Source organism: Onthophagus taurus, chromosome 7, assembly GCF_036711975.1.
Source record: "Onthophagus taurus isolate NC chromosome 7, IU_Otau_3.0, whole genome shotgun sequence".
Taxonomy (NCBI): domain Eukaryota; kingdom Metazoa; phylum Arthropoda; class Insecta; order Coleoptera; family Scarabaeidae; genus Onthophagus; species Onthophagus taurus.
The window spans coordinates 8,564,448-8,581,178 of NC_091972.1; the positions used below are offsets into that span (position 1 = coordinate 8,564,448).

The following is a 16,731-nucleotide window of genomic DNA, read 5'->3' on the forward strand; positions in this document are numbered from 1 at the left end:
TATAATTAATAATTGGTGATATTTCCACAAAGATCCTTCAAGAAAGTAATTTTATACCGAATTTTGAAAGTTATCGATGAAAATTGCAACATCGAAAATTTGATCGAAACTTCAAATATTGTTTTCTCAAAAAGTAAAAGTTATTTTTTAAAACGTGTTAGTTTATTGGAAAGAGGACACTCTTATTAACACTTTGGGAAATTTTTAAACTTATATTTCAAGATATGGATTTTATACAAATTTTTGAAACTTAATCGGCGCAAAATGCAAAATTCGAAAAAATTGTTGATCATTTCAAACATTTATTTCTCAAAAACTAAACGTGATTTTTCAAAACGCCTTTTTGCATTACAAAGAGGATACTATAATTAATAATTGGTGATATTTCCACAAGGATCCTTCAAGAAATTAATTTTATAGCGTATTTTGAAAGTTATCGATGAAAATTACAACATCGAAAATTTTATCAAAACTGCAAATATTGTTTTCTCAAAAACTAAAAGTTATTTTTCAAAACGTGTTGGTTCATTGGAAAGAGGACACTTTTATTAACATTTTGGGAAATTTTCATACCCATATTTCAAGATATAGATTTTATATGAATTTTTGAAACTTAATGGGCGAAAATTGCAAAATTCGAAAAAATTGTTGATTATTTCAAAAATTGGTTGTTATCTGCAGTGTCCAACACCTAAAAGAGATACTAATTCCTGGGAATGGTGGAGTAGTAAGTAATAGGTTTTTAATATCCAACCAAAGCCGGATATTTGGTAACTATCCGGTATCGGGGGGGATTTTAAAAAATGACCAGACACCGGGTAGTTGCCGGATATCCGTTTCACCACTAAAAAATACAATTTGTAGATAGTGTATTCCTTTCTCATATATTTACAAGATAAAACAAGACATCAATCTAAACTAAATGCATCCACTAATCATAACAAGAATGGTTGTACAAAACAAAAATGTTTAAGTAGTAATAAATAAAAAAGAAGGTAATAAAAAACTCGTGGAATTATTTGAACGTAATTCTAAGTTTATAAACTTTACAATACTGCAGCGTATTAGAGGGATAAAGAAATAAAAATAAAGAAAATTACACTCAACTTAAAAAAGTAAGATTTAAGTACTGATAACTTTTTTGATTAATAACTAATTATTTAGTTGCCATCGGTTTGTATTTGCGACTTCACCTTATCCCAGAATGCTTCAACTGGTGCAACAACAGAAATAAAAACTAAAACTATCACGATGCAGAGGATTAATATGATGTAAAGGGCCAATAACGTTTTTCTTAATTTTGAATACTGCAAATTAAAAAAGAAATTAAACTAAAATCAAAGTCTAAGATATAATTACTTACTGGTGCATCCCCTCCTCTATCAGAATAAGCAGAAGTCCTTCCTGACCCACCTAAATCCTTCATTGGAAATGACGTTACTCGTCTTTCAGCTTGTTTTTCAGAAGCAGCGTTCAATATCTTAAAAATAAATTAAGTTTATTTGAGTTATTTCTTTGTTAATATTGTTTAATTACCGATAACACAATATGAATAATAACATGTAGTGCTACAAATCCAACTAAAATCCAATCCATCCATTCTGGAAGTTCAGCTTTTGTCAGTCTTACAGCAAAGAAAATGGTAACAACTAAAAAAACATTTAATCAAAAACAATTAAATCGATACAAAATAAATATATTTACTTGCAAGAATGTGAGCAACATTTCCACACAACCAATGCAACCAATTAAAAATGGGCCTCTTTGAAGTACCGGGATGTGGTCTAAAGTAAGCCCCAATTGGTTGGATAAAACACAAAATCGTTGTTATTATACCCAAAATCGCGTGAGGATTATCTTCTGATGACCATGCTTTTAATTCAACGAAAATTAAAATAAATCCGGCTATCGTTAATGACCAAGTTAATATCATAAAAAATCTATGCCACTAAAACCAAATAAAGCGTTAATCACATCATAAGTGAAGTTCATATCATCAAATCAAAATTTTAAACACTTACTGCAAACCATAAATCTTTTCCACACATTGTAGTTCCCACCCAAGTTTGTCGATAATATCTTGCTAATAAAACCCCAATTGAAGCAGTCCCTAACCAAGCAGCTAACATAAAAGCTCCATGTAATCTTAATAAAATTTTTGAAGCTCCCTCCAACGAAGAAATGTCCGATAATAATAATTTATCACCACTTGCCAATCGAGAAACGTCGTGATAACCAACTTTATTCGCATCAATACTTTTACCAGCAGCTACCAAGAGATTGTATTTCGTATTAACTAAATCAAACTGTACATCATTAACAGTTGTAATAGCATCTCTTTGTACTCGACAAAAAATCGCTCCATCTTCAATCGAAGAACTTAATAACTTAATTCCTCTTTGATCGTTAGGCCTAAAAACACCCAAATTTGGTCTTGGGTTCGTCCAAGACATGTATGCTTGAACACCGCCGGAAGAATCCTTAACACATTCAATCACTGAATCATCGCCCATTTTATCATCTTGAGATAAACCGACTCCAACCCAAGAAGCTGTATTATGGGATTTTAATTCAAATTCGTATCGTTCCCCGTAAACGTTAACGGCAACGATTGCTTTACAATTTTTTGATTGCAAACAACCATCTGGGGCACCAAAACAAGTTTTCTTCGTACCGCAACCGTCGTAAAATGGATCAAATTCTGTTGATGATTCCGTTTTTGGTTCAGCTTTAAAGTACGGCGTGGTGTTTGAAGTTATTTTAGAACGGGATACTTGAATTGTTGGGGATTGAATTCCAACCCAAAAAGTTGCGTAATTTTGAGCCACAGTAGCACTAAAAAAATAAAACAAATAAATTGTTTTATGATGCATTAATATGATTTTTTTAGTTTCTTACTTAAAAGTAACAGGTCCTTCATAACTATTAGAATGCCATTGAATTTCTAAATTCTTCTTTTGTGACGTCGACCAATGAGTAACGCTATTATCCGTGGATCCGTCGCAATCTATAGTTTTAATTAAGTTAGGAGTTGGTTCGAACGTTCCGATGATTTGTCCGTTTGGATTTCGTGCCTGTAACATGAAACCTTCGAAGTCTTCGCGACCTATCGTAACCAAAACACCCAAAATATTCGGTTTTAATTGTAAAATATATGGAGATTCCGTTGTTTGAGGTGTGACTCCACTGTGATTTGGCATCATTGTAGCGCAAACTATAGGAGGTGCTCCGTCGGGAAGGGGTTGAACGTTGTTAATGAGTGTGTAGATAAGAATAAGTTTTTGAAGATGAAGGGAAAACATTTTCTGAAAGAAATAAAGTAAATAATTATTTAGGGGTGAATTTTGGCAGAAAGATACTATTTTTAAAGTTATTTGCAAAGTTTTGTTATACAACTGTAGAAGTTGCAAGACAAGAAGAAATTAAACTAAAACTCGAACTAACATTAGCACTATCAAGGATATATGGATTACCTAAAATCCATAAACTAGAGGTCCCATTACGCCCTATTGTCAGTGCTATAAATTTTTCCACCTATCAGCTAGCAAAACACCTTGCCAAGAATCTGTCTCCTTTTACAGGTAAAACAGAGTGATATGTCACATTTTGTACAATCAATCAGGAGTATGAAGCTAGATCCTATCTATTCTAGGAATCCCTATTCACCAGAGTACCAGGCAAAGATGCCGTGGATGGTCTTCGCCAGAACTCATCCCGGAGGGTTTTCCAAAGTATGTCCCAGGACTAGTGGAGTACTGCCTATCGGTTAAGATAGGCTAAAATGCCCACGTTTTCGTTTTTATCTCTCTAAAAATATAAGACTTCTCAGAATAGACAGGCTCAAACTATTGAAAATTGTTTGGTGCCTGTCAATTTTTATCACAGAACACTGATGATAGCTATCACAAGCACAGAAGCCGCTTGGTCACTCGTTACGTTTTACGATTATACAGGTTGTTTCCGTAAGTCGATAAATTAAATCACTAAAACTAGAGACAAAATGATGACGATTCGTGTAAAAATTTATGAAGAAAATAATCTAGATTTTAATCAATGTGAAATGACCCAAAAAACACGTTAAAAGTAAAAAGAAAGTGCGAAAAAGTAACTAACACTAGATTAATCTCAGTTATAAAACTTCTATTATATGATAATTAACTTCAGGTTTAAAATGTCAACCTCAATTTTGACATATTTGTAATCTTCATTAAAAATCCTTTAAAATGAGTACAAACACGACATAATTATCTTCAATATTAATGAAGTTATGATCAACTTCCGGTTAAGAATGTCAACGTCAATTTTGACATATTTGTAATCGTCGTGAAAAATCCTTTAAAATGAGTCCAAACATGATACGTTTAATTCCAATATTACTCGAGATATAAGCAACTTCCGGTTTGAAATGTCAATGTCATTTTGACATATTCTTAATTTTTATAAAATGTGTTAAAATTTATCACAAACACGGAAATATAATAAAAAAAATCAAAAATTAAGGTTGGTATTAATATTTAAAAATTAAATTGCTATCTTCTTTGTTGCTAACTTCGGGTTTAATGTTTTTTATTCTAACTTTTTTGTTTTTTGAGATAAGTGCGTCATCTTTGGACTCATTTTAAAGGTTTTTTAATGAGGATGACAAATATGTCAAAATTGACGTTGACGTTTCAACCGGAAGTGATTGTATTTTCATTACTATTAAAGTTAAATACGTCGAGTTTGGACTCATTTTAAAGGATTTTTTATGAAGTTGACAAATATGTCAAAATTAAAAGTAGAAAGTTCGAACTTTTTGGTTTTTTGAATATAAAGCATTCAAAAAACCAAAAAAACTTTAAAACAAATAGTATTTTAGGTCTTTCGATATTCTGCATTTTTTCTGAAATAAGTTACACCTTTACCTACCAGACAGCATGAAAATCTGTAAAAACAATAAAATGTCGCTTAGTCAAGAATGTTAAAATGAGGAGTTTTTCAAAACAAAAAATAGGAATAAGTTTTTCAGTCAATTTAGATTCTTGGAATTTTGCCTTTAATTACAGGAAAATATTATTTTGTGAATCATTTAATTATCTACGAACAATTCTATTTATAAAATCGTGTAGGATTTGACCTTAAAAATAAAAAGCAATAAAAAAAATGCTTTAAAGATTTAACCTTTTTTAAGGTTAAACGTAATTGTTGCATTGGGTGGAGTATAGCTTCAATTAAAATTCCATTGGATATCTTTAAATCAAAAAGAAAATGAGTCATTTTCAGCATGACTTTGCAATTGAATATGACATCATAACAAGCATTAGAATATGTATTATCAATTATAATCTTCTTTAACAGTCTGACTTATTAATAAAATTTCCGATGATACACTTTTGAAAATTAAACCAAACCACATTTTTAATCCTCTATCTTTAAAAATTTAAAATGACTCACATTCAGGCTTGAGTTTTTCCAAGGAATTTTGACGGCCGCAGTTCAATGCGAACGAGTTTTTAGAATTGCTTGCCGCTTGGGGAAATCCAGGCCAACCATCAAGGCGGTTTTCATTCATTACATATTTTATCAAAATAATTTTTTTAAATAGACTATCTACAATTGTTATGAATCATCTTAAAACCGTCCGTTTTGTTGTACTTTTCTGAACTAATTCCCGACAACTACTACCATTTTGCGTTACCCCAACGCAACATTTTTAATAAGAACGAGAACGGCACGCTTTGTTGTAGTTAACTCCTTGGCAACAACCCCTATTTTAACCCCTTGTTGTATTAAAAGGTCGTTCACGTTCAAGAAATTGGGTTAAATAATCGAGAAATAAATTTAACTAGGGGTTAGAATTTAGGTTAGATTAAATCTAAATCTTTTAGTTCGAATAATTTTATGGGGTGATTTTATCGTTCAGTTTTGAGTTTTATTGCTTTTTGTAGAATTATTTTCTTTGTAAAAAATGGATAAAAGGGTAAATTATTACTTTTATATGATTATAAATAATACAGTAAAACCGCGATAAAGAGCAGCTCATAGATAGAATCCAATTCGGGTTATTCCCCGAGTTGTCTATATTGTATATTGTTGTATATTTTTCATTAAATTAAAACTAGAACTAACACTAGACCTAGAACTAGAAACATTCGGGTTTAGCCATCTTAAAGACGCAAGGCTAACCCCGAATATTTCTAGTTCTAGGTCAAGTGTTAGTTCTAATGCTAGTGTTAGTTCTAGTTTTAGATTTTATTCAGTGCTAGATGGTTGTATATTTTCATTGAACTTCCTTCCCCATATTAATCCGTTGTATTGAGATTTTAATGCATTATAATACCTTTTAAAACATCTTTTAAAAATATAGCTAACTTTCACTGCTTTATACCAAGGACAACGATCATTGTTATTCTATTTGCAGGTGTGTGTAGTGTGTCACAGTCGTTTATTGCACCGTTACCTTCGAAAACAGGAAAAGATAAAACTTTAAACCACACAATACCATAACGAAAACAAGATCGAGAACATTAAGTTATAATTTTATTTTGTTTCCTTTTCATTTGAAATATCAAAGTTCATATAAGTGAATATCTTTGTGTAGGAGAACACGATTTGACATAATTTAATTATAATTGCTAATTATGTTATAATCTAGAAGGACAATTATAAATGAATGGTCTTTATTTGTAATCTAATGTTGTGTGTGACCTTTTTTTTAAAAGAAACAATAAGATTGTGACAATGAAAGAAAAATATAGTTGGGTTGGATCAACATGTTGCGTTAAAAAATTATTTAAAAAATGCGGATGTAATTAGAACTAAATCACTAATTATTTTAACGAATAGTTTTCAGGTTTTGTTGAGTTTTATAAAGAGAAAGTCTGTTAAAAGTGGTTTCAAAGCAATTAAAGACAATTGACCAATTGTCCTGTTGCGAAAAACTAGAAAGGTACAAAAAAACACCCGTTCGCATTTACATGGAATAATTTCCATTTTCCATTTTAATCTTATCTTGTAGTTTATTTCTAGGTTACCGTAAAATTCATTATTCATACTTTTTTTAGTAAATTGTTGACTCATTATTTAAAAAAAAATATATCCACTAAAATTGTTAAATAAGCGATCAGTATGCATTATACGACGTTTATCGTTGGAAAATCCAAACAATTTATAAAAACAAGGTAAAAACATTACTAGGATAACTAATTAAAGCTCGTGGAAGTAGGAGAAAAAACAGTAAATTGCGTGTGTGTTTATGCAAATTCTATAACAATTCCCAAGAGTATTGTTAGTTTATGAAGTGGGAGATTCACGGTTTTTATAATAATAATAAAAATGAGCTCAAACGGAAATTAAATTATAGATACACGAGTTTCAAGATTAATCAATATCTGATGATTATTATGAGGTCATTTTTGTGGGTAATGAAAAGTTGCGTAGATCGATGAAGATTGCGTATCAAAATACAAACACGCAAAAATAACAATCTTATATGTTTTCCTGAAATCCTTGAACTTTGTCTATTCAAATTTGTTGACAGAACACGTAAAAATAATACCTACGAATAACATGTAACCTTGAGGCAAAAAATATTTCTATTTTTTAATTATTTCAAAAAAATATGTCATGATTTACCCCTTTAGATTAATTTTTTTAAGGAATAGAAAAAACTGCCTCTTAAATGTGTGCAACTTATACACAACTACAGCTCATCCATATATTGAAGAAGACCTTGATCCTGTATACAACTTAAGGTCACTTAACACCACACCCTTACTACAGTCAATGGATGAGGAAGTAATTTCAAACTTTAACTTAATGATACAGATTTGACCCAGTAAGATTTCTGGAAGAATCATTTTAATACTATCCACTACATACATTTCTTTGATAAAGCCTGGAACAATGCCTTTGACATTGCAGTCAGCATAAAGAAAACTTTGGCTAACTTCTGTGCCTGACACACATTTCAGTCTTGTGGAAATGTTTGGAGTTCGAAATCATCGAGGATGATGTGGTCAAGAACTCACTCCAGAAGAACTTGAGAAGGAATTGCAACGTGAGCAAGTGAAAGCTGTGGAGGAGGAGCATGAGGTGCCAGATGCTTCAATTGCTGAAATAAAGGATATTTGCAGTAAGTAGAATGATGCTTTATTATCTTCGTCTTCTTCTGGAGTTACTTTCTTAAGTTCGATATCTTTATTACAATGCTCTTTTAATACCTCTTTCCGTTTCAGGGACGTGTAATATCTCGAAATGGAGATATTAACGGTCATTCATCAAAATATGATCCATTAATACCCTCAGAGTATGTAAATTGCACAAAAATAAAAATATCTCTGCTTTTTACACAAATACTGATTTTTTATCTTAATTTAAAATTAAACCTCTAATTGGAGGACCCTATAATTGGAAGACCTTATTAGAGATTAGGTTACGCACATCAGAAGAAATCATGTACCTTTTGTGTTCTAAATACATTTCAATTTAATTGAGTAAAATCAGTTCTTTTTAGAGCTAAAAAATATTTAAATGTTTTTTATTTATTTTTTCTAGTAATATCTTCTGATGATATTTCGTAGTGTAATTCTAACATTTGTATTCACTCCTAGTTTGAAAACAAAGTATAATACGATTAAATAGCTGTTTTGTTATTGCTCTTTTATGATAACATTGATTATCACTGAATAAGACAAGTATGTTAAAACAGATTATTCACCAAACGATTTATGTAAATTTCTCTTTATTATTGAATCTAATTATAGAGTTTAACTATACAGAAGCAACAACGTGGTAATATGAAATCATTAAATAATATTCTACTTATTAACATTTTTTATAAAGTTAAAAAGTTCTGCTTAGACTTTCAAAATGTTATTTTGATGCAGAAAATCACATTCTTGTAGTTAAACTCATTTTATCCTCTTAAATTTAGAAAATCTTATATTGACATTGAAATATCTCTAAAAATTTTCTAAGTTAGAGCTTTCTCTTATAGAATACCTGTCAATAAACACAAATTAATTTATGTATACTTTCCAAGAAACTCTTAATTATAACAATTCGAACCCAAATTGACCTACTTTAAACCGACATTATACACAAAAGTTATTTTTATATTTCATCCTTTTTATGTAATATTTAAAATTTCGATCTTCTTAATGGGTCCTTTTACAAGATAACTTACCATTTATTAGATCTACATTAATACTTATTGTTTATAAAGATTTTCAACCTCATCATATTAATCATTGATAATTAACCACAATTTATATAATCACCGCAACAATTTTAAAAAATCATTCGAATTCCAAGAAAAACTCAATTACACAATTTCCACAACAAAGTATTATATAAAAAGATAACTTAAATAACAAAAATTATAACAACAGCTGTAAGAAATGTTGGTTAGTCTAAAACTTTTTTTTTAATCAACAGACACAGAGAGAAAGTTAAAACGCTGTTTCGTATTCCATCTGTAACTCACCGTAGAGGTTTTAAATACCAAAGATTGAAGCAAACTATCGGATCTAATCACTGGTTTTTAATAAATTTTATAAGAAACTTTGTATTGGTATAATTTTTAATCGGTTTAGTTTAAATGTTGTTTAGGTTTGTGTTTAAAACAGCAATTTTATTGATTTTATGGACATGTTTACCGTTGTTTTAAAACACTCGATCCGTTTGATTCACGACAAGACACGTTACTGGCGTTCTCTCTACAACTACTAAACGAAACGAACGGATTCCTGCTTTTCTCTCCACAACAGTCACCACGTTCCGCTTTACGTTCTACAGAATTTGCAAAGATAGAGAATGAAGGTCGGCAAGTTTATACTTTTTTTTTTTGAGGGAAATCCATTCACTTTTTATATTCAAAACTTTTACCAAAAATCCTTTTCCATTCGAAAATTATTTAGTAACGAAATTTAATTTTTTTAAACAAACCTTGACTAATAATAAAATTCTAGGAATAATCATCATCATGTTTGTAAATAAATACTAACCCAAACAATTTATATGAGATTAATTTTGATGTTTTAAGCTCTCCATTTTAAAGTTTTAAGCCTAACATGTTCGACTATCGATGAACTCGGTTTCAACTTGCTTCATTGATTTATTGGATGATCACCTTTACAGGTATATCCAACTCAATTAAAATACGAAACATTTTGGAATGAGTATCCGAGGTCAACAATTTAGGCAACTATGCTTAAAATAATAATACAATTCACAGTACACAATTTATCAGGAGACTACTTCTTGACTTATCCCTATATGAATTAATGTTAAACACAACATTTTTTGTCTTATTCTATCGAAGGCTTTAGAATAGTCAAGTCACATCACAAATTAATTACCTTTCCGTTATCAGATGCCCTCAGAATATCATCCATAATGTTCAACAATCTGGTGGTGCAGCTATGACCCAAACTAGATTGCACCTCAGATAACAATTCATTTCAATAATACATAATAACACATAATCTTCTCCAACCTTAGACAACACCTGTAGATACTGATCGGTTGCAGGTCAGCAAAGAAATGAGGATTTTTTATTTTTTGCCAAAAAACTTTTTCCAGACGTTAGGCAATTGATAGTTTGATATGCTGGAATTGACAATATCTTTTATTTGAGGAATTATGTGTGGACAACAATTATTGATCATGTTAATGTCATCGAGTTACTTCTTATTGGACGAATAATGCTATCTATGTCCAAATCAGTAAAAATTTTAAAAATATATTTTAATGAAAAACAAATGTAAAAAAAAAATAAAGAGGAAACGTGTTAAAATTGTGTGGGAACTGATTACAATTTTTCGTTGTTAATCTCTTAACCATATTCATACACATATTGTCCAAATTACACGCGCCATAGGATCTATGAGAAAATAAAGATCGTTTGTGCCCTATCTGGTTGACGCATCAATGGTTTTCGGTGAGATAAGTGGTGTGGTGTCAACCCTGTCAAAACTTGTCGCCAGAAAAAAAGATCCCCTTTATTTATCTCTCAAGGGTGTTCTTTTGTCAATAAGTAGGTACTTTGTTAATACTTAATGTTTGTTGCTTGTATTTTTTCTTAAAAGAAAAGTTAAAAAAAAAAATAGATAAAATATACATTTTAAACATTTATTTAGAGACCAGTTTTTATTGTATTGTAAATCTAATAAGCTTTTTATTAGCGCATTAGGGTCGTGTGTCGTTCAGATAAAGAAAAAAACTAAACCCCTCTTGGACTATGGCACGCGACCAGTTTTTCAAAAGCACCTTTTTTTATTATTCATAGTATCAATAGGGTGCAATGTAATTACTCTTTTATAAAAGAAATGTAACCCAAATTATAAACAAATTGAAATAAAAAGTTAAATAGAAAAATAAATTATCTTACTTTTAAACTTTAAATATTAGGTTAACACAACAAAAATGTATATTTGTATACTTGTAGAGTTACGTTTTTATTAAACTAAAACTAGAACTATCACTGGACCTAGAACTAGAAACATTCGGGTTTAGCCGTACGTCTCTTAAGACGGCTTAGATAACTTAGTTCTTGCAGACTAACTAAATACTACTAGTGAATGACTGAATACTGATTCCAAAACACCAGATTCTGGTCTAAAAAGACTAGATCCTGCTTACAGATGACTATTATTTGCAGAAGATCAGCTGCTACTAAGAAAACCCTACATTTTGCTATTGGAAAATTGAATACTGATTGCAGAAGACTGGATTCTACTTAATACCAATAAGAGACTATACATTGCTATTAGAAGACTAGTACTGCTAATAAAAAACAGTATACGGCTAGCAAAAGAATAGACACTACGGGCAACAAACTAAATCCTGGCTATAAAAGACTGGATACTGTTTGCAGAAGACTTCTTAATACTTATAGAAGATTAAACATTATAAGCAGAATACTAGGTGCTGGAAGAGAACCAGATAGTGGTAATGGATGATTAAATATACACAACATATTGTTTGTTGAAGCTTAGATGCTGCTGCCAAGAGATAAGATATTATTAAAACTTGCTTTATATATATTAGATATTGTTAAAAACGCTCCTTGAATTAAATGAGCAAGATCTTGCTTTTTGGAATGATTTTTTTTTTAATATTGATTAAGATAACTTGTACCCCAGCTTGTCTAATGTTAACCTAGTGATTACTTACTGTAGAGTTATTAGAAATTTTCGTGTCAAGAATAAGGTCAACAAAGTTACACCGCTTAAAAGACAAGTATAGCAAATTCGTACTCTTACGCACATCTTTTCATTTAACAAATTTCTCTTCTAACGAACATAGATACGTTTGAAAAAGATATGAGTAAGTTTAGCCGGGGTCTAGTGTTAGTTCTAGTTTTAGTTCAATAAAAAAATATATAACAATCTAGCGCTGAGTAACAAGTAAATCTAGAACTAAGACTAGCATTAGAACTAATACTAGAAATAGAACTAGTAACATTCGGGTTTAGCCGTGCGTCTCTTAAGACGGCTAAACCCGAATGTTTCTAGGTCTAGGTCTAGTGTTAGTTCTAATTTTCGTTCAATAAAAAGTAAACAACAACCTGCGCTGAATAACAATTAAAACTAGAATTACCATCCTTGCTTTATACATCATATAGACAACTCGATGTTGGTTTTAACAAGGTCCATTATATCGAGATATTACTCTATTGAATTTTTAATCAATTTTCAAAGAATATAACATAATCAATGCTGTTACATGAAGTGGGAGTGAGAAAGAGAATTAGGGGATGATTTCAAAGGCTGGCGTTCCAAGAAGCTCCACCCCAACAACCTCCAATTGGTCCAACACAGTTGCTGTAACTTGCAGATAACAGATATTATTTCTACTCATATCACATCCTCTCAGTTCACGTTTGAAACGGATGCTGAGATCATTACTATATCAGTTATTCCCGAGTTCAATTATTAAACAAAATTATTTAAAATAAAAGTGTTTGATAATAATAACTAATGGTAAGACTATTTAAATTTTTTTAAATAATTTTATTACAAGTAACCATTTTTAGCCTATGATTACAATAAATTCAAATTCAGCCGACATGGAATGGTCTGCTGAAGGAGAAAACACCGATTACAGCACATCTTCATCGCCAACAAACACGCGAAGACTTCAACAAACTTACGATGTTGATTCTCAATCAGATGAGGATGATTTATCTGATGATTTTTCATTGCTCGATAGTGACGATGAAAAATTAAGTCGTGATTCAAAATTTACTTGTTCGCAACCTTTAGTTCCACACCCGGTTGATGTTTCAACAACCAAAGGGGTTGTTAAAAAAATTTTTACAAACAGCCGAGAACGATGGAGGCAACAAAATGTTAGTGGGGCTTTCGCTGAATTAAGAAAATTAGTTCCAACTCATCCACCTGACAAAAAATTGTCAAAAAATGAAATTCTACGAATGGCTATCAGATATATTAGATTATTAACGAATGTTTTGGAATGGCAACAAAGTAATGATACTCATATTAAATGTGAGGAAAATATTATTAAACAATTACCGGTTACTCCCCAGCAAGCGTTGAGATTTCGTGCAAGATTAAGGAGAAATTTAGTTATTCAAAATAATAATATATGTGATCGAAACGGAAATAATTTACTTATGATTGCTCCTAATAATCATTTGTGTGCTAAAAAGATTATATATTTTGAAAGTTTGGGAACGAAAAGAGTCAAACAAGAATACGAAGAGAAAGATGTAAAAGATGATGAAAAGGATTTAAAGAAACAATAAGGAATAATTTATTTAAAATAAAATAGTTTACTTAAATTAGAATATACAGTTATATCTTTGTGAATTTGTGCAATGTTATATAAAAATATAAACTTATATATACCACGATTTTCAAAGATCTGTTTTAATCTTCTTAGAAAGACTTATTTATTTCTTTTTTATTCCCTTCTGAAACATTTTGGTAAAATCCCTTGAAAAGAGATTCATCCCTTAATTAATTTAGATAACAGTCAAGCAGGATTAACAGCCGCGTGTCCGACAAATTACGGTCACGATTAGCTTATTAGCTCCTTTTTTAATCCTCACCAATCGTTCCCACAAAAATCGGAGTTCACAGGATCATCTCACCCTCACTCTGAAGTTAGGTTGAGTAAAATTTCGTTGGGGATGGATAAATCGATACTTCCGGTTCACACCCCTCACGTTTCATACCACAGCAAACACCTGCGTAGTGAAGATAACACAGTCTAAACACGCCCCCCAATTTCTACTCTCTCACTCACATTAAATGTATTTATGTAAAGGATGATAAAAAAAGGGATATTTTTTTATTTATGTGCATATATCTTCAAAAATGTAGATCACAAAGGATCTATTATAATCTATTAAAAGCAAAAAACATCAAAACATCAAAAGATTATGTTTATTAAAATTTGATGTTTTAATTGAAAACTAGAAAATGATGTAATACATATAACATTAAAATTGCTAGTGAATAAATACATAAAGTAAAGGTTCATTGTAAAAGTGCAAAAAATCGTAACCGTATCCGGTTGAAATGAACCAGTAACAGCATCTAAATCTAAACATGTCTAAATTTGTCTGAACGTATGTAAATGTGTCTAAATCTATGTAAATTTGTTTGAAAGTGCCCTAACTTGTCTAAACGCATCCAAACCGATCCAAATGTATTTAAATATGTCCAAAAGCATACACGTGTGTTAAATTTTAAAGACTTCTCACCGTTCCACTGCACAACCACTGCTTTCTCTTCAGGTATGCAGAACGGAATACGAGGAGAATTCACCATTTATTGTCCCTTTTTATATGGTTTGAATGTTCTCATAAGTCTGACGGCCAATTCGGGTGTATTATGTACCGTTGGCTAGCCAAACAACTATGCTCGTCCGTACGACTAGTTTTGACCACGTAAAGTATTTTGCCGTAGAGAAAAATTTCAAAGTAAAACTTTTTTGATTTGTTTATTCTAGAATGTTGAGAATGGCAACCGAAACACGAAGAACATTCAAAATTAAACGTTGGCAAACGTAATAAAAAGTTACGCGTACTTGAATTTTGGCCCATGCAAAATGTTGGGAAGAAATAGATTAATTGATAATGGTAGAGATAGATAGAGATGGCGAAATTATAGTAATAGTGGGTGGCGAGGATGCAAATAAAAGATGATTTTTAGTAGAAGTTGCCAAATGAGGTACGAAGGATAAAGAACAACAAAGAAATCGGGTCTGACGGCCGATTCGGGTGTATTATGTACCGTTGGCTAGCCAAACAACTATGCTCGTCCGTACGACTAGTTTTGACCACGTAAAGTATTTTGCCGTAGAGAAAAATTTCAAAGTAAAATTTTTTTGATTTGTTTATTCTAGAATGTTGAGAATGGCAACCGAAACACGAAGAACATTCAAAATTAAACGTTGGCAAACGTAATAAAAAGTTACGCGTACTTGAATTTTGGCCCATGCAAAATGTTGGGAAGAAATAGATTAATTGATAATGGTAGAGATAGATAGAGATGGCGAAATTATAGTAATAGTGGGTGGCGAGGATGCAAATAAAAGATGATTTTTAGTAGAAGTTGCCAAATGAGGTACGAAGGATAAAGAACAACAAAGAAATCTGCATACAAAAACACTAAAAGATTTTTCGATCTTGCTATTCCAATTGTTATTCCAGAATGCTTTCAACTATATATCGGTCAAATTGTACAATGCATTGCCATCAAAAATAAAAGAGTTGAATAACAAAAGGTTCAAACAGACACTTAAACGAATATTATTGGAAAAGGAGTATTATTCAATTGAGGAATAGCTGCAGACAAGAACTTTCCTAATATATAAATACTGGGTTGTGAATGGGTTGTAAGGAAGGATATGTAATATTTTGAATCTTACGAACTGTATATTATTGACGAGAACAATGTATAATCATACTTATTCAATAAAACTATGATTATTATTATTATTAATAGATAAAGCCATTTTGTCAGAAATTGTTACTCCTCCTTTTGTCCAACATCTTCTCGTTTCATAAGGACTAAAGTAAATTTAACTAAAACTAGAACTAACAGTAGCACTATCACTAGAGCTAACACTAGACCTAGAAACTTTTGGGTTAAGCCATGCTGTTTTTGAAAAAATTTTTAACGTTTTGGATGCCATGTTGTATCCTTCTTCAGAAACAAGTTCGAAGTGGATAGGAAGATAGATGGGGCATGGAACTGAGAGTATATCAAAAGAAGACACATATGAATAGATACCTGTAGGCTATATCCCATCACCACCCACAACGGAAGAGGTCTGTGATTCAAGCCTTATTCCAGTGAGCAGAGAGGATATGTGATAAAGAAAACCTAAGGCCATCAAACCACGCAGAGGGAAGATTCGGTAAGTACTACACCAGCCGATTTTATCTGCCTTCCTTATGTTTCAGGTGTGACAGAACAAATTGGGAGGTGTCTGAAGAAGAATGATGTCGTGGTAAGATACGGTACGGTCAGCAAAATACAAAATCCTCTTCTGATAGCCAAAGACAAACTAACCCCATTAAAAGGAGCGGGACTCTATCGTCTATAGTGCAGTTGCGGGAAGTATTACGTTGGCCAAACTGGACGTAACATACAAGAACCGGACTTTATTTCCAAAGAATGACAAGAGAGGCAGAGATTAAAAAAAAAACGAAAGTTTCTAAGTCTAGTGGTATTGTTAGTTCTAGTTTGTCATTGTTAAGACACATTAATGGCT

The 16,731-nt window shown here is 31.3% G+C and overlaps 2 protein-coding genes across 2 annotated transcripts; one reads left to right on the top strand and one right to left on the bottom strand.

The window, feature by feature from the left end:
• Nucleotides 1-852: 852 nt before the first annotated feature.
• On the bottom strand, nt 853-9,559 carry LOC111424500 (putative ferric-chelate reductase 1 homolog). The gene is made up of 7 exons (XM_023058051.2): nt 9,467-9,559; nt 2,899-3,305; nt 2,022-2,835; nt 1,705-1,948; nt 1,537-1,649; nt 1,364-1,480; nt 853-1,307 (listed from the first exon to the last, which is right to left on the bottom strand). The coding sequence occupies exons 2-7, from the start codon at nt 3,300-3,302 to the stop codon at nt 1,161-1,163; spliced, it is 1,839 nt and encodes a 612-aa protein (XP_022913819.1). The 5' UTR covers nt 3,303-3,305; nt 9,467-9,559; the 3' UTR covers nt 853-1,160.
• A 3,297-nt stretch (nt 9,560-12,856) lies between these two features.
• On the top strand, nt 12,857-13,858 carry LOC111424543 (Helix loop helix protein 3B). Its single transcript, XM_023058121.2, has 2 exons — nt 12,857-12,965; nt 13,019-13,858. Exons 1-2 carry the CDS (start codon nt 12,963-12,965, stop codon nt 13,748-13,750), a joined length of 735 nt encoding a protein of 244 aa, XP_022913889.2. The 5' UTR covers nt 12,857-12,962; the 3' UTR covers nt 13,751-13,858.
• The last annotated feature ends 2,873 nt before the right edge of the window (nt 13,859-16,731 follow it).